Source organism: Candoia aspera, chromosome 14 (genome assembly GCF_035149785.1).
Source record: "Candoia aspera isolate rCanAsp1 chromosome 14, rCanAsp1.hap2, whole genome shotgun sequence".
NCBI lineage: Eukaryota > Metazoa > Chordata > Lepidosauria > Squamata > Boidae > Candoia > Candoia aspera.
In genome coordinates, this window is record NC_086166.1 from 4,719,910 (window position 1) to 4,744,039 (window position 24,130).

The 24,130-nt window shown below is 45.8% G+C and overlaps 2 protein-coding genes across 2 annotated transcripts; both read left to right on the plus strand.

Moving 5' to 3' along the window:
* The first annotated feature begins 285 nt into the window (after window positions 1–285).
* Window positions 286–8,940, plus strand: ARPC1A (actin related protein 2/3 complex subunit 1A). Its single transcript, XM_063314774.1, has 9 exons — window positions 286–398; window positions 1,061–1,165; window positions 2,868–3,090; window positions 3,641–3,748; window positions 5,773–5,985; window positions 6,301–6,376; window positions 6,676–6,869; window positions 7,690–7,780; window positions 8,733–8,940. Exons 1-9 carry the CDS (start codon window positions 335–337, stop codon window positions 8,769–8,771), a joined length of 1,113 nt encoding a protein of 370 aa, XP_063170844.1. The 5' UTR covers window positions 286–334; the 3' UTR covers window positions 8,772–8,940.
* A 2,836-nt stretch (window positions 8,941–11,776) lies between these two features.
* On the plus strand, window positions 11,777–23,280 carry ARPC1B (actin related protein 2/3 complex subunit 1B). Its single transcript, XM_063314734.1, has 10 exons — window positions 11,777–11,978; window positions 14,657–14,731; window positions 16,378–16,482; window positions 16,817–17,039; window positions 17,548–17,655; window positions 18,492–18,698; window positions 18,934–19,009; window positions 19,935–20,131; window positions 21,421–21,511; window positions 23,056–23,280. Exons 2-10 carry the CDS (start codon window positions 14,668–14,670, stop codon window positions 23,092–23,094), a joined length of 1,110 nt encoding a protein of 369 aa, XP_063170804.1. The 5' UTR covers window positions 11,777–11,978; window positions 14,657–14,667; the 3' UTR covers window positions 23,095–23,280.
* The last annotated feature ends 850 nt before the right edge of the window (window positions 23,281–24,130 follow it).

Below are 24,130 nucleotides of genomic sequence, written 5' to 3' on the forward strand. Positions count from 1 at the left end.
GCACTGGTTACGGGCCCATTCCAATTTGTAGGAGTCACTGATTTGATGTATACATTAAGATGATTCAGTCTGCTTAAGTGTTCGGCTGTGTATCACTCAGCGGATTCTTTGGGGCTGTGGCCTGACACGCATTTGTCTTTCTCTGCTTTTGAGATTGTGATCTTCTGAAGGCAGGGTTCTCCTTTCTTTCTCAATCCAAATTTAAACAAACCACTTGAACATACCTTGTTTATTCTTGTAGCACCTATCAGTTAGGTTTATTATGTGATATGTAAACGGTGGCTGACTGTTGGGTTTTTTTTGTTCAGGCTTTAAGACCATTCCTTCCTTCAGAATGTCCCTACACCAGTTCTTACTTGAGCCAATCACGTGCCATGCCTGGAACCGAGATCGAACTCGTGAGTGTCATCAGGATTGCTCACTTTTTAAACGGGGATTTCAGTAAATGTTTCCTTGATGCTGTGCTGAAAAGCTAGTGCTGCTCGTAGCCGAGGTTCTGTTTTAAGCTTTTCTGCAAGGGACGGTTTGGATACACCTTTGGGGGTTGCTGCAAAGCAGAGTTAGGAAGACATGTAGGAGGGGAGCAACAAAGGGTTGTTTAACTTCTTCACTTATCTGCTGCTTCCCTCTTTCATCTTCCGCGCACTTTTCCTGCATGTTTCTGATGTAAAGACAGGTCTAAAAAAATGGATGGAGTCAAAAGGTGGACAGCTCCCACCCCATCTTCCACTGCTACCAATCTTTCTCCTCTCTCACTACTCGAGATTATATATCATTGTAATGTATAGTTTTATCCTTGTGGCAGTTCTTTTCACCAAGACGTCTTCTGTTGAGTCCATTTTTATCTTCAGCTTCTGTTTAACACCTTTGGCTTCTTACCCTTGTGTTAAGTTTTCTTTTAATTCTGTATTCATTTCCATGCTCATTACAGACATTAGACTGAGTCTCTTCAGTTGGGAAAGTCGTCTTCTGAGAAAAGGATGAGACTTGAGATGAACAGTGTTTTCTAAGCCTTTCTCTCTCTTTTTTGTTAATGCGAATCCATTGGTCCTCTTGCCAGAGATTGCCATTAGCCCGAATAACCATGAAGTTCACATTTATAAGAAGAGTGGGAACCAGTGGGTGAAAGCTCATGAACTGAAAGAGCACAATGGCCACATCACTGGTAAGAGCAGCGTCAGCTCAGGCAGCTTCTGTCTTCTGTAGAATAAATTGCAATTCTGCGTGGACGACCTCGTTAATCTTAGAATTTGACTCCTGCGAGAATAAAATGCTTCTTGAGCACTTCCACGGAAGGAATTAAAACTGGGGTGCATTGTTCCTTCACATTTCAAACCAAGCAGTATAATTTGAATTGCCCCCATCCAACTTTTCCATTGGAAAATTTACCCATTGCTGGGGTGGTATACAGGTAGTCCTCGCTTGACAACCACAATTGGGACCAGAATTTTGGTCACTAAGCAATGTGGTCATTAAGTAAATTTGAGCCAACTTTACAACCATTTTTTGCAGCAGCTGTTAAACAAATCACATGGTCCTTAGGCGAACCACGTGGTTGTTAAGTGAATCACGTGGTTCCCTACTGGTTTTGCTTATCGGAAGCTGGCTGCGAAGGTTGAAAATCGTGATCTCGGGGATGCTGCAATAGTCATAAGTGTGAGGACTGGTCCTAAGTTGGGTTTTAGCACTGTTGTAAGTCCAAACTGTCGCTAAATGAATGGCCATTAAGTGAAGACTACCTGTATGTTGTCTGCGTATGGCTAATCTTGAGGAAGGGTTATTTTCCAATATTTACAGCCCATTTCATGATAAACATTCAACTTTTTCTTAGACAGTTTTTTTTCCTGAATTCCTGGTTATACCACTTTAGGAATTAAAGATGAGATGTGGTACGTATAGTATTGTAAAGGCAAAGGGCACCTGATGTAAGACAACTCTCGGATGCTGAGAAAGAAAATGGAGGACTTTCAAGCATGACGAGAGCCAGTTTGGTCTAGTGGTTAAGGCACCAAGCTAGAAACCAGGAGACCAGGAGTTCAAGTCCCGCCTTAGGCACGAAAGCCGGCTGGGTGACCTTGGGCCAGTCCCTTTCTCTCAGCCCAACCCACCTCACGTGGTGGTTGGGGGGAAAATAGGAGGAGGAAGGAGTATTGGGTGTGTTCACCACCTTGAGTTATATATATAAAATAATAAAGACCGGATAAGGAAGGAGGAGGAAGGAGTATTAGTTGTGTTTGCTGCCGTGAGTTATTTATAAAAATGATAAAGTCGGGATAGATAATAAATAAATAAATGAGTGAATGAATGAATGACAAAGAAAGAGCAGGTGGATGTCTCGGTCTTATCTGGGAAAAGAGCCCTTTGCCCTTCAATTAAGGAATTCACAGACAAATGAAGGCTGGAGTGTTGTTTGTTTAGCTTTGAAGATTCTGCATCCTAACTCCCTTTTTCTTGGCATTCAACCTGATGAATGAAACGCTGTGTTAGTCTTGTTTCCTTGGTTCTGTGTTGTGATTAAGAACTTGACATCTGAACAGATTGGTGTTTGGTGCAATGCGGTGTTTCTCAACCTTGGCCAGTTGAAGCTGTGTGGACTTCAACTCCCAGAATTCCCCAGCCAGCCTGGCTGGCTGGGGAATTCTGGGAGTTGAAGTCCACACAGCTTCAAGTAGCCACGGTTGTGAAACACTGGTGTCGTAGATAGCGAAACTAATCCAAACTAAGGTGGTGCTGTTAAAGAGTAAAACCCCAAACGATTTGGAGGCCAAGATGTCAGAAACGGTTGCCTTCAGAGGTGCATCGGGGTCATCGGCCGTTGCATTTCTTGGGTGCCTGCCTTTGAAAACAGTCCCTTGTCTAAATTACAGGTATTGACTGGGCCCCCAAGAGCGATCGCATTGTTACTTGTGGTGCTGACCGTAACGCTTACGTCTGGAGTCAGAAGGACGGCGTTTGGAAGCCAACTTTAGTGATCCTACGGATCAACCGAGCAGCCACCTTTGTGAAGTGGTCCCCTCTGGAGAACAAATTTGCTGTCGGAAGTGGCGCTCGGCTCATCTCCGTATGCTACTTTGAATCTGAAAACGATTGGTGAGCAGGCTGATCTCTTGGGAATGTCCTCTGCTGGCCTTGTAATAAATGTTGTCTGGAAAATACTGTTGCCAGCTGTCACTTAACTGCTGAGCCTTCAGCTTCTAGCTCAGTGTTTCTCAACCTTGGCTACTTTAAGAGGTCTGGACTTCAACTCCCAGAATTCCCCAGCCAGCATGGTTGAGAAACCCAGCTCTAGCTCTTTCTCCTCTTTACATGACTTGAAAGAACATGTACTTGTCCCAGAGTTTATGGCTCAGTCCCAGAAAGGTTGGCCAGCTCCATCTGTTCCCGAAGAATTTTCATTACGTGCTAAAGAATGGAACTAACTTCGAAACAGAAGGCTTCAAATGCTAAGCTAAAGTTTCTTGGTCTCAGCGAGTAACAAGTAACTAGTAAACTGATTGAATTCAGAGTCAGCCAGATTAACTGTACTGCTCAGACCCATTCTGTGGCCAAAGCAGACTGTTTGCCTGGCTGTTTAGTGCGGATTCAGCACCATCGCGTAAGGAGAATGATGAGAGGTGTCTTCCTGTTCCCGTTTTCCTAGGTGGGTGAGCAAGCATATTAAGAAGCCCATTCGCTCCACTGTCCTTAGCCTAGATTGGCACCCGAATAATGTCTTGTTGGCAGCTGGGTCCTGTGACTTCAAATGCAGGTGAGAGAACTCAAAAGCCCTTATGAAATGGATTTGGATCATCAGTTTAACACAGTTTTATGGCAGCGTGCCAAGGCACTGAGCGTGTAATCTTTGGGTGGCTGTTAGCTGCCATCGAGTCGTTCACAACTCATGGCGACCCTATGTATAATAGTAGTAATTGCATAGGAACCAGCTTTAAGAAAGCAACTAGGTTTGAGTGACAGTTTTATGGAATGTACATCTCCGGGAGAAATGCCAGGACTGGAGTTGTCAAATGGGTTTCTTTTAGCAAATACAGGTAGTCCTCAACTTACAGCCATTTGTTTAACGACTGTTTGAAGTTACAATAGTGCTGGAAAAAGTGACTTGCGACCAGTCCTCGCACTTGCAACCGTCGCAGTGTCCCTACAGTCACATGATCAAAATTAGGGCACTTGACAACTGGCATATATTTACGACGATTGCAGCGTCCCAGAGTCACACGATCGCCATTTGCAACCTTCCTAGCAGGCTTCCAACAAGCAAAGTCAGTGGGGAACCAGATTCACTTAACGACCTTGGCAAAAAGGTCATAAAATCGGGCGCTGCTCACTTAACAACCGCATCGCTTAGCGATGATGTTACCTTGCCGGGTAATGAAACATCTGCAAGCCAACAACCAAGCTCAGAGAGCACCAAGGACCCCACAGTTCAGCCTTGAGCTACGTATATTCTCTACTGTTAATAAAAGAAATGTTAGTATTGTCAAGCGTTCTCCTTTCTGCAGTCCCCGTCATTGGCTAGCAGATCCTTCTTTAGAAAACTGAAAATGCTGGGGGTCGAGCTTGGCATCTTCTTCGTGCAAGGCAGGTACTCTGCCCCTGAGCAGCTGTCTCATGCACCCAAAACAGCAGCAGAAGGCTGGCAAGTAGAGAGGTTGGTAATCTTCTGCTGTCTGAAGGCTGGGTGAAATTGCCACATCTAAGCAAAGCATGAGGGAGCCAGGCAGGGGCCCCTCTTCTGCATCTGGCTCCACGGACAGGTGTTGCTGCTAGTAACACTGCGTACTTTGAAGGTTCTACTCAAAAGGCAGCCTTTACAAGAGTAGAGTCTCCTTCGATGGAGGGTTTTTGCTAAGTAAGCAGCCGGAGTTCACACAGGCATCATTCTTACATAATGGCTTTTCCTCCAGCTCTCAGCTTAATGAGAAACGCAGCCTTGGATTTTCAAAAGGCTGCCTTTCCCATTGTTACTGATAAGCAATAACAGTGTTTAATACTCCAAACGGATGACATTAAAGCCATTCTACAATTGCCTTTGAATTTGGAGATTCCAAATGGAGAAAGTGGGCTTGGGGGAAAAAAAATCCCTTCAAATCTCATTAAAAGCAAGTTTATTAAATTGAAGAACTTCCCTATATTTGCAGTTACCTGCAGTTTCCATTCAGGTTGTAAAAGCTTTTCATCTCTTTAAATAATACATTCTCTTTCCATGCGTTCATAGAATTCACCTCCCTGGGTTTTTCCAAATGGTTCTCTTTAGAATTTAGCTCAACCCCACCATCCAGTCCTTCAGTCCTATTTTATTTCAAATAGCTAGTTCTTGATTTTTGTGCTTTTTCATTGCTTTAACATGTCTGCTGCCTTGCTTTACTGCTTGTTTCAGGACTTAACATCCAAGCTTGCATGTTTGTCAACTCATTGTCAGATAGATTTAACAGATGTACGGCTGTTCTGCTACGTACTAGAGAATATTGATTGGAAATCAAAATACGTAGGGCTAATTCAGTTGGTTAGCCAAGGGAGCAAGATGTTTTTATTTTGCCTGCTCTGAGGCTCAAGGCAGGGTAAATCTAACTGAGCTTTTGGGACACCCGGAGTGTCTTTTGGCCATGTGTCATTTATAGGATACTTACTAAGAAAGACAGATTATTGGAAAACGCACAGTCTGGGCTGTTAAGTCCTGAGGTAGCTGCATTATCCGTGAAATGAATGACTTTGCAAAAGGGGGGAAATTCCATAAACGATCCCTATAAGTACAGGCTTGGCTTTCGTCTCTTGCAGGGTGTTTTCAGCCTACATCAAGGAAGTGGACGAGAAACCGGCCAGCACACCTTGGGGCTCCAAAATGCCATTTGGGCAGCTGATGGCTGAATTCGGAGGCACGGGAAGTGGCGGCTGGGTCCACAGCGTCAGCTTTTCTGCCAGCGGGAACCGTCTCGCCTGGGTGAGCCACGATAGCACCGTATCTGTCGCAGACGCCTCCAAAAACATGATGTAAGTAACGGCTGCAGGTGTTGGGGGAATGCCTCTGAACGCAGCCCAGCGTGGGGTCCAGCCTTTTGGTCTTCTCACAGAGAGGGTCTCCCAGCTGGAGGCTGAGGCAGAAGGGCCCTGAACGTTTAGCCTCCCGCGTCCGGGCTATGTTGCAAGACAAGCAGGAATTGAGGTGTAGGGTCTGCTGGCTTCCTGGTTCATGATTCCCCAGGGGTGGGGCCCGCGTCTATCCCAATTGACAAAGCGATCCCCTTTTTTTGCACAGTGTGGGTTTCACCGCGATGCTGCCTTATTAACCACCTACCTTGTGTTTAGGCTCTCCCAACTGAAAACGGAGTTCCTCCCCTTGCTGAGCGTGTCCTTCGTCTCGGAGAACAGCGTGGTCGCGGCCGTAAGTGTCTTTGCTCCTGTGTTGGCTTGCGTTAGTGGGGGAGGCCCTGAGGATTTCTGCAAGAGAGGTCCCTGGGACTGGGAAGTAGAGTACAGTCATCCAGTACCTACCCTTGTTTGGCCTGGACAATGACGATGATCCGCAAGAACCTTTGGGGGCAAGGGGATGTTTGCCTCTCCCAGAAGTGCTTTGCAAGGGGTAAAACTGACCCTGGAGGTTGTACTTTTCCTTGGGACTAAACTGGAAGTGGTCAGAGGTAAGCGGTTGATTCGAAGCAATGATGTGCTGTCTCATTCCAGGGTCACGACTGCTGCCCCATGCTTTTCAACTGTGATGACCGTGGCGCCCTCACCTTTGTCTCAAAGCTCGACATTCCCAAGCAGAGCATTCAGCGCAACGTTTCGGCCATGGAGCGCTTCCGCAACATGGACAAGAGGGCCACTACGGAAGACCGCCACGCGACCCTGGAGACGCTGCATCAGAACAGCATCACGTGAGTGGCACGCGGCAAAGGAGGATGGGAGGGTTCTGGTCGAGGTCCAAAGCTTAAGCCCCTCTGGCTTCGGAAGTTGCTCTGAAGCCGCAGCTGCTAGAGGATCAGTCACGAGCTACTGAAATATTCTTCCGTGAAGCACCTGAATTGGACTATTTAAAGAATTGAAATGTGTAGTTCATCTCCAGACAGTTTCATATTTCCCCCAAACAGAGCTGATCCAGACTGCGTCCTGCGCCTTCTTCATTTAGTAGTCAGGATATACAGGTAGTCCTCGTTTAATGGCCATTCATTTAGTGACAGTTCGGACTTACAATGGCGCTGAAAAAACTGACTTGTGACCGGTCCTCACACTTACAGCTGTCGTGGCATTCCCGCATCACGCGATCGTGGTTCGGGCGCTCTGCATTTATGACCGTTGCAGCATCCCTCGGTCATGTGACCACCATTTTCGATCTTCCCGGCCGGCTTCCGGCAAGCAGAATCATTGGGGAACCGCGTGGTTCACTTAACGGCTGCGGTGATTTGCTTAACGGTCTCCCCAAAAAAGGTGGTATAGTTGGGTCGGATTCGCTTAATGACCGCTTTGCTTAGCAACTGAAATTCTGGCCCCAATTGTCGTCAAGTGAGGACTACCTATATTGCCTTCTGTTTCCCGTGGTACAACAAAGATAAGATTAAGTCCCGCCGTTCAGGAGAATGAGCGAGACCGTGTGTTCTGGGCAGCCAAAAGCACCCGGTGCGTACGTTTGTTGGGATAAATCTGTTGCTTGTGCTTTCCTCCAAGTCTAACGCCGGTTCTGTTCTCCGCTTCTTGCAGTCAAGTGTCTATTTATGAGGTGGACAAGCAAGATTGTCACAAGTTCTGCACCACTGGTATTGATGGAGCAATGACCATCTGGGACTTCAAGGTACGTGTGACCACCCAGCTTGTCCTGGATGGGTTATGCCAGCCAACCCTGTGGTTAACATGATGCGGGCCAGCTCCTGTGTTAACTGTGCAGTGGCATCAGGGGCTTGAGGCTAGTATTCTCAGAGTCTAGAGGCCTTGTCCCCAAGTCAGTTCCCTGGCGGATGGTGCTACTCAAGACTAGTTTGATTAAGAGGGTCGTATCTGTCTTTTTAAAATGAAATCTCCTCTTTGTTCTTCAGCACCTCTGCTTGAATCTCTGCAGTAATCTGCATCAGACTGGGTCGGAGGATCCCAAAATAAAGTTAACTTTAGAAAGTTCATGGGAGAAAAATAACCTGCCTCTTCCCTTCCCTGCCCTTTCTCTACTCCCAGAAATATATCTGGAGAATCTGAGTCCTACTTAACCGTCTGAACTGCAGCTCATTCCAACCCCAATCCCTCTGGAGTCTGCATCTGTATAGCAATTGTGCATAATTTCAAGCCTGTATAATGCCTTGTGTTTAACCCAAAATTCAGAAAAAGAGAACCTGACACAGTGAATAAGTTGCTGTTGTCAACAGCAGGACCCTTTAGCACAGCCCTGCCTTTAGCCCTCAGCCCCACACTTTGGATGCGGAGTGACACCCGCCGGGCGCACTTCGGTTAACATCCCTGCACTTTCGTTGTAATGTTAGTTTAAATTGTGTTATAATTTAATTTTTTTTTCTTTTACATTTCATCATCGGCGGAGTGTATTTTCAGATATCGTTCAATGTGTTGTTTTGTTAGCTGCTCCGGGTGCCACTCAGCTTGGGGTGGAGGGATAGGATAGAAGTTGCGAGCTCTAGAAACTGGATTGTTTTAGAAAGGAAATGGAGATTTGTTCTTGAGTTTTATATTGCGTTCTAGATACCCACAGAACTGTGGTTGGTATCGGTTGTCGCCTGATTCATTTCTTCCTCTTTCTTCAGACACTAGAGTCCTCCATCCAGGGACTACGAATAATGTAGAACTGACACTTTGTTCTCTAGCAAGACAACCTTCTCTGAAGCCTGCGCAGACTTGAAAAGACAGGGTGAAGATGGATCACTTTTTTAAGCACTGAAAAATGATGACTTGGTGGATTTATTTTCCCCTATTCATCCCCCCAATTTTGGTGAAATGTATTGATTTGCAAATCGGCTGTGATTGTGGTATATATTTGGGTTTGTGGGTGGTTGTTGTTGTTGTTTTTAATTGTTATTGGTTGTTTCGTTCCCTTCTTTACCAAAGCTGCTCCTTAAAATAGTTTATTGCAGGAAGTATGAAACACTAACTTAAAAGGGGAGTTTTATGTTTGGCTTGTCTGCTAGAAAATAAAAAAAAGTTTGAAAAAGCATCTAATGGGTTTGTGATACATTTGCTTAGCGCGGAGAGCGAAGCCTGCTTTTTACCACCTGATGGAAAGGAGACCAAGATCTAGCCTTAGATTCCCATCGCCAGTATTATGCTTCTACTTTTAACTGGTTCCTGAGAAAGCGTCCATGTTGGAACCAGGATCAAGTGATTCTTTTCTGCTGTTTTGATGAAAATGTCGCACACACGCACACCCCTCCCCAGGGTGTCACTTGGATGTTCAGGAGAAATAACAGCTTGAAATATGTTTTTAGTGGGAATAAAATAGCACATCTCCTCTGTTCTTCGTTTCAACTTGGACCAGATCATTATTGCTGTGTTGTTGTTTTTTTTACTCTTTCACAGTCCTCCCCCCTATGTGCCCCCCCCCCCGTGACATAAGTACTTTCTTTCTGCCTCTAAGGGCTGGAGAAGGGTTGCAGCTGAGACTGTTAGATCACTGTTTCCCCCTTACCAATTTGATTATGTGCCATCAAGTCATTGTCGACTCTTAGCACCCACATAGATGCATTTTCTCCATGACGATCTGTCCCCAACCTGGTCCTTCAGCTCTTCCAGTTATACCCTCATCACCCCTGTAACTGTGTCCCTCCTCCTCGCTGCTGGTGGTCCTCTTCTTCTTCCTTCCTTCCTTCCACCTCTCCCAGCATTACAGCCTTCTCCAGGCAGCTGGATCTTCACATGATGTGTCCAAAGTAGGATAATTTGAACCTTTGCAAAGCAAACCATTAGAGTTCCTTTTCTCCTGGTCAGCTGGCAACCGTAGTCCAAAAGCCACAGATATCCATGCATCCAACAGGGCACTTCTGGTATGCTCTGGATGTGGGGAAAATGACAGGGTACTGAGTGCATTTGCATAAAGGCCAGTTTGTTTATTAAGAGGCCCCAGTCTTTGCTTTCAACTAGGTTCTGTGCTCCTGAAACTGAAGACCACTGAGCTAAGCAGGGAGGCCTCCCAGCTGCCTAGAATGAGAATGAAATATAATTTAGAATCATGCCTGGAGAAATAGAGTTTGAATGTTTGGTGTTTGCTTAGCTCCATCCAGATCAGTTGAGAACCTGTAATTTCTCTTGTTTTATTAAAACAAGGGGAGGGGCCTGAGACACCATAGAAAAAAGGTAATTTTTCTTAACTGAGCTTTTTACCTTTATCTGAACTCTTGGCTTGGAACTGAGCATATCCAAATTTGTCTTCACTGGAAGCCAGAACCTCACTGGGTGACTCCCTAAAATCTGAGTGGATGACTGACCCATTCACTAACTTTCGATCCACCCTTGCAGGGTGGTGATTTTAGGGATAAAATTACAGGTGGGAGTGCTGTGCGTGTTACCTTGTTTTCCTAGAAAGTAGGCAACATGGAACACATTAAATAAACATTTTTAGACTGCTTCAGCTCTCAAGGGCTAGCATCAAAAATGAAAATTGCCAGGTCAGTTATCTCAAAACAACTAGTTCATTAAAATGATAAAAAGATTTTTTTGAAAGACTGGAAACCTTATATGGACTTATTGCTGAAAGAAGAAGAAAAATGAATTGGAGATTTGGGGATTAAACGGGATGAAGTGGTTGGGGAAAGGATAACAACTACTCAAAAGAAAGAAGAGTGGAAGACATCATTGTATGTTTTCCTTTTTTTTCAATTTCTTGTATTTCAATTTCTCATTTTCTTATTTGTTCTGTACATTTTATTATACTGAAAAATTCTGTCTCACACACAAAACTGTTTTCTCCATTCACCCCCATTTTATTGGGACTCACTAAAATCCTTAGAAAAAAGAAAACATTTCAGAAAAAAACACATCCCTTAATAAACAGAAGGCTCCAAGTTTATACCCTTGTCATCAAAACAAAAACAGCTCCGAAAAGATAAAAGTGTTTGGCTTCCAAGGGATTAGATAGGTAGTAGTCTATCCAGGATGCTGATTGATAGATTAAACTGGCTGATTGATAGATTAAACCGGTGTTTCTCAACCTCAGCAACTTTGAGATGCGTGGACTTCGACTCCCAGAATTCCCCAGCCAGGCTGGGGAATTCTGGGAGTCGAAGTCCACGCATCTCAAAGTTGCTGAGGTTGAGAAACACTGGATTAAACACTGATTAAACATTAAACATTGCCCACCTCGCTTCAAACCGAAGTGTATAAATAGCTGCATATGGAATTAATCATAACTTGAACACTGCCCTTTCCACAGATTTAACGGGCCAACTCATCACACCCTTGCCACTCGGGCAATGCCCCAGGGAGGATTTATTTAGGAGAAAGTCAAAAACAAAAAAAGGGGGGTATCTTTCTGCAGTGCAGCTGTTGCTTCAATCTGGCACTCTCCAAACTAGGCTTTATCCTTTGATTTATAGTAAGCCTGGTTTCAACCTGGCTTTCCAACATTCCACCCCCAGGCGCCAGTGAAAAAGGTGCATTCCTTTTCCACTCCATCGCCCACCACGTCTTGGGCGTCTGGCCAAACCCCTCCAGGCGTTTCGTTTTTAAGAAGGTCTTGCAGCCCTACCTGCCTCGCTCAGCCCACAGCTTCCTGCACCGTTGAAGCCTGCAAGCCTGCTCCCTCTTCCCTACACAGAAGGCATCGCACACAGAGCAAGCGTTTCGACACCCACGCAAGGAAGCGGTTACGCTTCTCCTCGAGAGGGAAGTCCCACAGGCCGCCTTGCCTCTGACTTCTTCACTTCCTCTGGAGCTGGCTCGGCGGCTGTTCACGTCGACTGCACAGAGTCCGTGAACTCGCCGGGCCTCTTTTACTTCTTCTCTCTCCCCGCCCCAACTGAAATAAGTCTCCCTGGACACCTTCATCTCCTCCACCCAAGGTAAGTCCTTGAGATGCTCCTAAACTCTCTTTCCCTTGCCTTCTTCCCCTCTTCCCCGTAGGTCTCCTGCTAACTTTCTCGCAAAGGCATTTCTCTCCGAAGGGATGGCGGAGGTCCAAAACTGGAACTGAAAAACTTGTTTGGCAAGGGTGCCTCCCCCCCACTCCCCATCTGCCTCCTCCTTTCCACTCCGATGTTATTTCCTTTCCATTTCTTCTGGCAGCTCCTTCAGGAACTTTTCCTTTCTCCCCAGGGATGTTTCTAACCACCCGGTTTTTTCAACTAGGCGGATCTTCACGAGCCAACGATTGAGGCTCCTCTGAATGACTGTCTGTCGATCCAGCTACATTTCTCCTTTGAAGTGTTGTTAGCTCTCAGGCAAGAGCTTTGGGGGCATTTCTTCAACAAGCAGAACAAGTCTTTGGCTTTTTAAAAAGGGGTTTGGTGGGGCCTCATCGTTTGGACAAAGGTTTTTGGATGCAGTGCTTGGCAGAGCTTGGGGCCACCTTGGGAGGTGATGCTTTTGTGGATGAAATGCCACATCATCCAAGGTCAAAAAGATATTTTTCATCTGAGGAAGTAGACTGTTATTTTTAGAATTTTTTCCCTACAAGGTTCTGCAAGATTACTTTGCTTTTGGCTATTTGGAACCAATGAAAAAAAGCTGGATCCCCCTTTATCCTGCATGCGTGTTATAGTGTGTAAGTGGCTAAGGGCATCATTCCAGATCAAGTGACTTTCGCGATTACTGAGCCTTAAACTTGAGCAACAATAATCTGGGGCTCCCATTCGGTCACTCACAAACGCTGTATCTATATCATATCAATTAGGATGTAGACTACAGAAATACTGTAATAAGACCAACCAAGAAAGCTGAAAAGGCAAAAGGAGAATATGCCTCAAAGGTTCCTAGCCGGGACACCATGTCTCCGCTTTGCACAATTTTGGGGCCATGCTGTTTGAGATCGGCCTGCCCACAAACAGCTGTGATGACTTTGCTGCCTGGAAGGTCTGAATCACTGGTGGATCTGGAAGGAGACCAACCACATTGACCAGGCTGTCTTTTGTCCCTTGTATCTGTTCGGGGTACTTCTGCAGTCTATCATTATTAGTTCTGCAAAACGTACTGGTAAATCTATTTGGCTGCTTTTAGTAGGAAGGCAGAATAAAAACCTGAATGAGGAAGTTCAGCCTTCGTATCCAGTAGCTGCTGCAGACATCTGTCTCCGCTCTTCCTTTCTGAGATCAATCTGCTTCTGGCCTTATATGGTATTGCCAAATTGCTCTGGGTTAAGAAATATTTCCGCTTTCCTGTTTTTTTTTCACGCTATTTACTTCCTTGACTTTCAGCCCCACCGGAGAAAGAGCCAGAATGGCAATCTTACGATGGTTGAGAACTGCAATTAACATTTTGCACCAATGATGAAAATGGAGTGAAGCCAGGGTTTTATGGCTTCCCCTGGTTTTTGTCTGTTGCGGGACAATTGAGGTTGGACGGGGGTGGCTGGGAGGGACATAGAAGGGGAAGGTGTGATGGATTACTCATCCCCCTGAGGTTATTCACCACTTCTAACCATACTTCTTACCTACATGGAAAGGTGGAATTTCTGGATGAACATGCCTTTAGTAGCAATGAACTACAACGATGGTCTTCAGATTATGCATTTGGCACGTAATCCTCTAGAACAGTGTTTTTCAAACTTGGCAACTTTAAGATGTGTGAACTTTAACTCCCAGAATTCCCCAGCCAGCCAGCCAGCCATAGACTGCTGGGGAAGGATTAAAAGACAAAAAATTGGGGATGACAGCTTGAAAGGCAGCTTTCAAAATTAGCCCCTGGAATATGCAGCTGAGAGAATTCACCTAGCTGAAAAACTAAGCAGGATTAGACCGGGTTAATACTTGAATGGGAGACTATCAGGATGTCTCAAGTCTAGACTGTTAGCTAGATTAGTAAAGGTAAAGGTTTCCCTTGACATGAAGTCCAGTCACGTCCGACTCTAGGGGGCGGTGCTCATCTCTGTTTCAAAGCCGAAGAGCCGGCATTTGTCCGAAGACAATTCCGTGGTCATGTGGCCGGCATGACTAAACAGAACGCTGTTACCTGCCTGCCGAAGCAGTGCCTATTAATCAACTCACATTTACATGTTTTTGAACTGCCAGGTTGGCAGGAGCTGGGACTAGCAAGGAGCGCTCACCCCGTCACGCGGATTCGAACTGCTGACCTTCTGATCGGCAAGCTCAGCAGCTCAGCGGTTTAACCCGCAGCGCCGCTGCATCCCACCTGTTAGCTAGATTAGGAAACTTCAAAGAAGGTAATGAAAAACCTCTTCCTAACACCCCATGTAGCCATGTTCATGAAATCACCAGGAGTCCAGCTCAATGGAGCCTTTATCCTAAACGCTCTAGGTATGTTCTTATTTCTAAGATCTTCATTCAGTTATTAACTTCACCAGTTGGGTTCACACAACACATCAAAACTCTTCAGTCTGCATTAACAAAACACAACTGCTGGGTTCACAAAAACATGAGGTGCCCACCATGGCTGGTTTCCCACAAACTACCCAACTCTGTTGTATCCTAGTCTAATGTATTGTCTGAATCCAGACCTCAGATGATTGCTGGCCAGCTAGCCTCCTCCATCATAAGAAAGCTAAACTGTTTTTCTTTCTGGGCAGGTTAAGAAGCCATGGCTTATCAAAGCTTCCTACTAGAACCCATCACCTGCCATGCCTGGAACAAGGACAGAAGTCGTAAGTCTACCATCTAGAAGGGCTGCCTGATCCCCAAAGATTCAGCTCCTGAACCCAACAATTGTGGCATCAGGAAAAACCTTAAGGGGAAAGCTAAAATATGGGTTGGGGGTGAATGGAGCTCAAGATTTTGACATGGCTTCTAACAGCATTAGGTAAATGTGGCCTTTGTGCTCAATGCACAAACTGCCCCAGCATATAGCTTTGCAGTCATCTATAAGAGAGAGAAACAATGTGGTATTGTTATGAAGGTGGTGGACCCAGGCTGTGGTCCTCCCTTAGGCATGGAAGTTCTTGAGATGATTCTGGGCCAGTTCCTCCCTCTCAGCCCAACAGCAAATATGGTCTAGTGCTAATGGTGCTGGACCAGGAGTGGGGAGACCCAGGTTCTAGTCCCTCATCAACTACAGGCGCTCCCTGGGGGACTTTGGACTGCTCTCTCTCTCTCAGCCCAACGTGCCTCAGGGAGCTGTTATGGTGAGGAACATTAGGAAGACAAAATTCCATGTATGTTGCCTTGAGCTCCTGAATGAAAGGTCAAGATATAAATCTAATAAATAAATAATCTTCAGCTTTTCAGACTGGGGACAGGTTTCTCCTCACAGGTAGCCAAATTTTCCCCATCCTTGTTATCTCCCCTATCCTGCCAAAAGCAGATAATCACCCAGAACAAAGATGATGAGTGAGGAGGAAACAGTAAAGGTTGAATAAAGATTATAGGGAGAGATGAGATCCAGGGCTATTCTTTCCATATCTGGGAAGAGCCAACCTTAGGGCACTGCTGGCACAGAGGCAGTGTGAAAGAACAGAAGATGACTACCTTGGCATGAATTGATGCCTAAAGGTGTGCAAGAGAAGAAGGGCACACTTCGTGAATCAACCAACCACGCTTGCAATCATTCCCGCTCTCCAACTGTGGGGACTGGAAAGATCTGCTCTGGTTGCCCCGTTGTTCCTATGAACAACAACAACAACAACAAGGTTTTCTCAACCTTTGGAAGAAGTTTAATTTGGAGACGGTAGAGTTGAGTGAACTTTGGAGGAACATTGGAGCTTTCATGCTGTCTGAGTCTATGCTTGGGAAAAAAATCACCTGATTGCTGCTAAAAGCATGGTATTTGTAGCAGTGGGTTGGAGTTAGAACAGAACATCCATGGTGAGGGGCCTGGGAAGACCTTTGCACATGATGCCGGGGGTTCTAGAAGTCATCTAGTCCACCCACTCCATGTAGGATCTGCAAGAACAGAATCCCTCACAAGGGGCACAGAGAGGGAGAGGCATATTCTGCTTGCCAACTATTAGAAAGACTCCCCTACAGTGAGGCCACTTCCTCCTCCCCTGGAATTTCCAACCCATTCATCCGACTTCTGCTCCCTGAGAAGAACAAGACCGCTTTCTCTTCTGTGTGGCTGAATCAGGGATATTCCAGCCATCTGACAATAAAGAGCCATTTATCTGCAAATGCTTTTTTTTTTTGGTATGTTTCTTTTTTGTGCTATTGAAAAAGAAAAACACAAAAAAGTAATGTTAGGACCAAAGAGATCCTTGCTGTCTACAACTGGGGTTTGATAAGATGGGCCGGGATGCCTTTGTGTTGATGTATTCACCAAGCTGGTTTTGCAAATTTTGCACGTTCTTCCCCACAGAACTTGCCATCTCCCCCAATAATCACGAAGTCCACATCTACAAGAAAAATGGTTCCAAGTGGGACAAAATCCACGAGCTGAAGGAACACAATGGGCAAGTGACAGGTGAGGACAACCAGGTCCCCACTAGCTGGAAGGAGCTGATGGAAAGAAGGATGTTCCAGCACCGGACACCTTGCCCAGCTAGGCATTCTGGGAGTTGTAGTCCAGCACAGCTGCAGGATGCCAGGCAAGGGAAGTCTGAGTTAGAGAAAATGGATAGGATAGGATATTTAAATCAGAAGAGAACACGCTTTTGGGACCCTTGTCCCATCACTCATTAACTGCTGTGAACTAGGCAACCACAACACAATCAGACTCTGAAGCAAGTAGGACAAAACTTCAAAGAACCACAACCACAACCACATCCACACCCAGCTTAAACTGATCTCCTTCACAGGCATTGACTGGGCCCCTGACAGCAACCGGATTGTGAGCTGCGGGACAGACCGCAACGCCTACGTCTGGACCCTGAAGAATGATGTTTGGAAGCCAACATTGGTCATCCTCCGGATCAATCGTGCTGCCTGTTGTGTTAAGTGGTCCCCGAAGGAGAACAAGTTTGCTGTGGGCAGTGGCTCCCGGCGGATCTCCATCTGCTACTTTGAGCAAGAGAACGATTGGTGGGTCTTGGCAAATGCAAGTGGGGTGGGAGTTTTGGTGGGGGGTTTATCCTTTTAATGCATACTTATGCGGGAAGCAGAGAGAGAGTGTGGTCCAGTGGTTAAGGCACCAGGCTAGAAACTGGGAGACCATGAGTTCTAGACCTGCCTTGGGCCCGAAGCCATCTGGGTGATCTTGGGCCAGTCCCTCTCTCTCAGCCCTAGGAAGGAGGCAATGGCAAACTGCTTCCAAAAAACCTTGCCAAGAAAACTGCAGGGACTTGTCCAGGTGAATTGGGCACAACTGAACAGATTTTTAAAAAATGGGGGAAGCAGAGAATTACAAATGGCTCATGAACCTACATTAATACATTTTGAGTTTTTCTTTAGAACTCTCTAAAGGGGATGGCTTCTTGAATCCTTAAAATGTGACTGAGCAAAGCTGAAGGGACTGTTCTGAAATCATTCCATGAATAAAGAAAGGTGGATCAGGCTGGGAACTTCTGCTTTGCTCCCTAACTTATCCTAGGTGGGTCTGTAAGCATATCAAGAAACCAATTCGGTCGACAATACTTAGTCTGGACTGGCACCCAAACAACGTTCTCCTGGCAGCTGGATCCTGTGATTTCAAATGCAGGTGAACCTTCTGGTTTTACTTATTTTCCAATTTAGCTTTTGAACTGTTTCCCAGGATTAGAACTGTATGGGTGTAACGTTCCACAGAAACTGATTTCAGCTAAACGTTGGCATAAATGTTGATGTACGCATCTTGACCAGATTACTGAACTATGATTAGCTCAAATTATAACTGGAAACATTTTAGTTCCAGCTGGGGTTTAACTGCTAGAAATGGCTTTTCTCCATTTTATTGGATTGATTGCCTGTTAAAAACAGTCACAGAAACTCAGCTAGGAAAGGTTACAGATTAGATATGATTTCAGCCTGTCAACTAGAAACTAGCAAAGTTAATAGTAGGATCATGGAAATCAGAGAAAATTGGAAAAAATGTTACAATTGCCCATAGGAAGAAAATGAAAGTAAATGCATGTAAATACAAATAGATGTAAACTGAATTAACTGTAGAATTTATTTTATTCCCCATTTCTTTGGGGAAAATGGACAATAGTGTTGAATATAAGGGATGATCTCGTTTAATCCTCTGCGTAGTGCAGGAATTCAGTGTGATAGCATCCCCAGCTGGATGGAATCATGGAAAAGGGGGTGGTGCTGATAGACAGCAATCCTTTATATGATTGTCTTTGATTATGTGCCATCAAGTTGGTGTTGACTCTTGGTGATCACCTAGATAGATTTTCTCCAATCTATCCCATACGATTATGAAGGGGGTGATATAAACATGCAATGGAGTCCTATTGCCCACCTGTTGCATACTGGTTAATATGATTATGGATCCAGTTGCTTCCCAGTTGAGTGTTATAGAGTCATCTGCTCTGTTTTCCTCTCTTCCTTCAGGATTTTCTCTGCCTACATTAAAGAGGTGGAAGAGCGGCCAGCCCCTACCCCCTGGGGATCCAAGATGTCGTTTGGGGAGCTCATGTTTGAGTCGAAGAGTAGCTGCAGCTGGGTCCACAGCATCTGCTTTTCAGAGAGTGGGAACCGTTTGGCATGGGTGGGCCACGACAGCACCATCTGCCTGGCTGATGCCAACAAAAAAATGGCGTAAGCAGGATGGCTTGAGGGAGGGGGGGAAATCTGGGGGCAGGTTGATGGGTTGTAATGGGAAGGAAGAATAACCTATGGGTAGACCAAAAAAAATCACATGGGTTGTGAAGAGTTTAGAACGTTAACGAGTGGTGCTTTGTTTGAATGAAATCAGTCAATCCACAATCCGAGTTTTCATGTTCGTGACTGAAACAAATACCAAGGATCTGGCTGAAGCTGTTTTTCCCCTCAGTGTAGCCTGCCTTTCTACGGAGACTCTGCCCCTCCTGGCAGTGACCTTCATCACCGAGAACAGTCTTGTGGCTGCAGTAAGTCATACAATTTCTCCCACGCTGGGTTTATTTTCCCACGAAAGATTCCCATGTACAGTAATAGGACAGCAGTTGAGTTGAACCCTAGATGGATCTGCATTAAAAAAAATTCTTTGCAATAACAAGCTCACCGGTAAAAGGGACAGTCCTCTGTTGGGAGGGTTGTCTGGTTGGAAATTAGAAAAGAAAGGAACAAGAGATGTGAAGCTGCCCTCTTTTGGCCACCCAGATAGCAGACAGATCAACAAATCAAGTCACTTGGTCCCAGTTATAAACACAGTAGGGTCAAAAAAAGTCAAGATAGTGGGCACAATGGTGTGATGAAAGCTCTGCCTATTTTTTTATGATGCAAAAAAAAAAAAAAATAGGAGCTTCGATCACATTGTTGTGACCACTGTTTGACTTTTTCGATCCTACCTTGGGGACACCCATGCCGCAGTATAATGAGAAGTACTCTGCCTTTGTTGAAAATATAGCAAAGAGAAGTTATTAGCAGCTCCTCGCTTGCTTGTTCTTTTTGGTGACTTTGGGGAAATGGGTAAGCAATCATCCTTGCTGTGTGGATAATGTCATTTTAAGGTTTAGCCAGTAGATGGCACCATACTCCATGTGGATGAATCTGCAAAAAGTAGGGTAGGTCCTCTTCTGTTTCTGTTGAAGAGCAACCAGGGTGCTTTCACCTAGCCTCCTGAGTGGCATAGATTTTCTATGATATTTGGAGCACAATGTAAGCCTTTCCCAGCTTTACTGAACTACACATCCTTTATCCCCAGGAATGACGCTGTTGGGAGTTGTAGTCCAGCCACATCTGGAGGACACTAATTTGGGGTAGCCCTATCCCAACCACAACTCATAATGATTGTATGAGTGAACTTCCTTGCAACTGTCTTTTGAGACATGCCCTCGGCTTCTCTTTTTCCAGGGGCATGACTGCTACCCAATGCTGTTTGTGTACAATGAACAGCAGGGAGTGCTGAGCTTTGGAGGGAAAATGGACATCCCAAAACAGGGTTCCCAGAGGGGACTCACAGCCCGTGAGCGCTTCCAGAACCTGGACAAGAAGGCCAGCTCTGAAACCAAAAATGCTTCTTTGGGCACAGTCCACAAGAACAGTATCAGGCAAGTGTGCATAGTGTCTCATTCCTTTATGAGACGATTGATTGATTGATTGATTGGATTGATTGATCAAGTTGGTGTCAATTCTTAACAACCAGTTAGATCTTGTCCAAGATGATCTGTCCCCAACCTGGTCCTTCAGATCTTCCAGTGGTGCACCCACCACTGCTGTAATTGAGTCTGTCCGCTTGGCTGCTGCTTATCTTCTCTTCCTCCTTCCTCCCACCTTTTCTGGCATTATAGACGTCTTCTAAGAGATAGACATGCCTTTCAGAACCTGAGCTGCTGGGTTGCAAAGCCACCTTCCTTCAAACTAAGAAAACTGCTTAGTCAAGGTTTTCTTTTAAAAGCTCATCTCCTTGCCTCTGAAACCTGGTTCCATCTCCCTTAAAATCTGAGTCATAGCCAAAATCAACATCCTTGGTCAGCTTGGCAAACTGTGCAAAACCTCTGTTGGAGGAATTGGTAGCCTTTTTTTCTTTTTTGTCATAAGGAATCAGGAAACTATGAGTATATTCAAAACTTGAAAGCCCAACCAGAATTAACTTGGGAGAGGGGGGGTTCTATGACCTAGACTGGATCACACACTTGCAGTTTCACCATCTAAAAACTGTAAAATAAAAACCATGCATTCTAACCTCTGATGTGGCTCAGCTTGGTGGTAGAATGTTTGCTTGGTATGTGAAAAGTCCATGGTCAATCTCTGACATCTCTAGGTAGAACCCTTTGGGTAACATTTGTTTTTATTCCCAGAAATCCCCTTTGGGCCTTCCTAATCCTTCAGTTAGAATTCCCAGGATCCCTGGCTGGGATTTTGGGGAAAAGATTGCAGATGGCAATGCCTGACTAGTGGTTGGACTCAGTATAGGCAACATCATAGAGTCGTCTTCCTGGAGAGTGGAATTTCAGAAGGCAAAGCTACCCCCTAGTCCTGGATCCATTACCCATGGATGACTTTGACCATCTAACTGGCTTGTAGAGAGCCAGTTTGGGGTTGTGGCTAAGGCATCAGGCTAGAAACCAGGAGACTGTGAGTTCTAGTCCCACCTTAGGCACAAAGCCAGCTGGGTGACCTTGGGCCAGTCATTCTCTCTCGGCCCTAGGAAGGAGGCAATGGCAAACGACTTCTGAAAAACCTCACCAAAAAAACTGCAGGGACTTGTCCAGGCAGTCTCTGAGAATCGGACACAATTGAACAGAAAAAAAAACAAAAACAAAAAAACTGGCTTGTAGGGCAAGTGCTTTCTGCTTCCAGTGAGAAGTCTCAGCCCAGGGATTCTTTTCTCTTCTAGCCAAATCTCTGTGGTTGCTGGTGGAAAGGGGAATTGCTCCAAGTTCTGCACCACCGGAATGGATGGCGGGATGAGCATATGGGATGTCAAGGTAAGCCGCGAGGGCCGAAGGGGGTTGCCCAGCGCAATCCATGTGGAGCTGTTACAGAGGGACAAGGAATGTCTTTCTTTTAAGGGCTTGATATCCGGTCTGTGTCTACAAATCAGTCCCATTTAGGATGGTTTCAGACGATTTCAATCCTTAAATGTGAAGTTGGCCCACTGCAAAAACAGAGCATCAGGCTTCAGCATCACCTGTATTTTCAATAATAGGTCCCAGAGGCATTCTTAAAAAAAAATCAGAACTGCGGTTAGCTGCAGCGCAGGCTTTTACTTAGAGGTATGGCCACCTGCCCAGATAATCTCAAAGGTGGGGAACATCCGGGGAGAGTTAGGGGATGAATCTGACTTCTGGTAAAGAGATGCTTGGGCTGGCTGTCATGACCTCGGCTGTCATTTTACAAGCAGGACAAGCTGTTTCCTGATGTTGCAACAGGCCACAAAGCTGGTCTCCTAGGGTAGCAGATGATCCAAGCTCCCAGTTTGGGGTCAGAAGAGCAGAAGACCTTGAGCTGACTCCATAGTATGATGCTCTCTCTCCTCTCTCGCCCCTGCTGAGGATGATGGGAGTAGAAGCCCCACCCTTCTAAAGCAGTGTTCCTCAACCTTGGCCACTTTAAGCTGTGTGGACTTCAACTCCCAGAATTCCCCAGCCAGCAAGCTGGCTGGGGAATTCTGGGAGTTGAAGTCCACACAGCTTAAAGTGGCCAAGGTTGAGAAACACCTATCTAAAGGAGCAGAGAAACGCAAGTGCCAGAAATTGTACATTATGGTGGGAAGTGGAAGTGTGGTAGGAAGAGCAGTAGAAATCCAACGTTTACGCTCCGCGAGCATTGAACACGGACTTCGTGAGTTGCCTCCATTTGAACCCCTCCACCATTTCAAGAGTTTTTGGCTTTGTCCACAGGACATGAGCATTTTGGAGTGGCCATGCCATTTTTTTCCTGCTTTGGATGCAACCTAATGGCCGGTTGAAGCAGATCCTGTATCCTTGGGATGGGAAGGGGAATCCCATAAATCCAGTGGCTTTCACAATGGTAACTTAGAGACAGCCTTATCTGTGAGGCAGCCCTGCTGAAGGCTGTGGGACTTCGGGATCCTATCTAGGTAGACCTGTGTTGCACGTTGAGGATCAATGGGATTTAGATGCTGAACAGTTCACTTTAGTATTTATTTTGGTGGGAAGGGGCTGCCTCCAATTTCCACCAAGCCAGAGAAACCCTTTTCAAATTCCAAAAAACAAAACCTCCTCCCCCCGCCCCCCACCCAAAGCGTTCTGTGGAAATATGGTAGAAAATTGAGGCCGGAAAGAGAGTCGAGTTTCCCCCAAGCAAACGGAGGATGAAAGAGCTTTTCATTCCACATTTTTAGTCCCAACTTGAGCCAAAGAAGAGGGAAAAGGGTGGGTGGGGGGGGAAGGCAGATTTGTAGTAGTGTGAATTCCGGGCAAAGTCACCCTTGATCTCAATGGATCCATTTCTGAACCTAAGCAAACCATTGACGTCTGAGTGTAAACTTCTTTCTTTCGTATTTCAGACCCTGGAGGCTGAAATGAAGGGCCTCCGCATCAAATGAGCAAACATTTGCGCTGTCGCCCTTTCTCCCTGCACAAAATCCCATGAGCGCACATGGGGATTCCTGCCTTCCAAGGAAAGGGAACAAGGCTTAATCCATTCCTGCAGTCTAGAACCCTGAAAAGACAATTCCAGACGCTACAAGCTCGACTTTCTCCAGGCCTTGTGGGCAGAAATCCAGAGGGGGGATTAAAAAAAAAAGTAATAAAGTACATGCAGTTAAAAACAAACGCTCAGATTTGGGTCTGTCATTGCTCTGGGGCCTTTTCTGCCCTACAGCCGAGTCTGTGTTTCTCAGAATTTATTGCCTTGCCTTCGGCCCTCATTAGCATGATTTCGAATTTCAGAATTCCCCAGCCAGCTTGGCTGGATCTGGGGAGCTGAAGTTTGTGCAGCTGGAGGACACCCAGACTGGGGATACCTGCCCTAAAGAAAACAGGATTTAAGACCATTTGTCAGGTTCTGTTCGAGTGGTGCCCTGAGGGCGTAAAAGGCTTTTAAGGGGCAGCTAAAAGGCTGATTTACACATGCAGCAGATGGAAACAATGCAATTTTTCTTCCAGTCGCCTGCACCCGTGGTCCAGGGTTTGCAAGAAGAGGTAGAAAATTCTGCTTCTTCGCTATCGTTTCGACTGGCAGGGATAACCTGCAAGTCTTGGCTGAATTTCAGCGTGTAGCGAAGAGCTCTCTCCTTGAGAAGAGGCCCCCCCTCTGGCCATTTTCCAGGCCTTGCTAGAAAAGGAGTGACCCCTTCTGCTACAGTCCAAGCCAGTGTTTCTCAACCGTGGCAACTTTAAGGTATGTGGACTACAACTCCCAGAATTCTGGAAGCTGAAGTCCACATATTTTAAAGTAGCCAAGGTTGAGAAACACTGGTCTAAGCCTGTTGTTGCTTCCACTTTGCTAAAACAAGCGTGTGGCATCTATATTTCCCGTGGCAGACGCCCTGTGTCCCCACGCATGGGAAAGCAAGAATCGCAGGCGTTTTTCAAGCTGAGAAAAATGGGTATCTCCATCCGGCCTCCTCCTGATGCGAA

What these genes read in the sequence shown, in the direction of transcription:
- ARPC1B (XM_063314734.1), top strand. Translation starts at nt 14,668, where the DNA reads ATGGCTTATCAAAGCTTCCTACTAGAACCCATCACCTGCCATGCCTGG. An exon ending in TCCTGTGATTTCAAATGCAG is followed by an intron (nt 17,656 to 18,491) that starts GTGAACCTTCTG and finishes CTCTTCCTTCAG; the next exon opens with GATTTTCTCTGCCTACATTA. An exon ending in AGAACAGTCTTGTGGCTGCA is followed by an intron (nt 19,010 to 19,934) that starts GTAAGTCATACA and finishes CTCTTTTTCCAG; the next exon opens with GGGCATGACTGCTACCCAAT.
- ARPC1A (XM_063314774.1), top strand. Translation starts at nt 335, where the DNA reads ATGTCCCTACACCAGTTCTTACTTGAGCCAATCACGTGCCATGCCTGG. An exon ending in GCACAATGGCCACATCACTG is followed by an intron (nt 1,166 to 2,867) that starts GTAAGAGCAGCG and finishes TCTAAATTACAG; the next exon opens with GTATTGACTGGGCCCCCAAG. An exon ending in AGAACAGCGTGGTCGCGGCC is followed by an intron (nt 6,377 to 6,675) that starts GTAAGTGTCTTT and finishes GTCTCATTCCAG; the next exon opens with GGTCACGACTGCTGCCCCAT.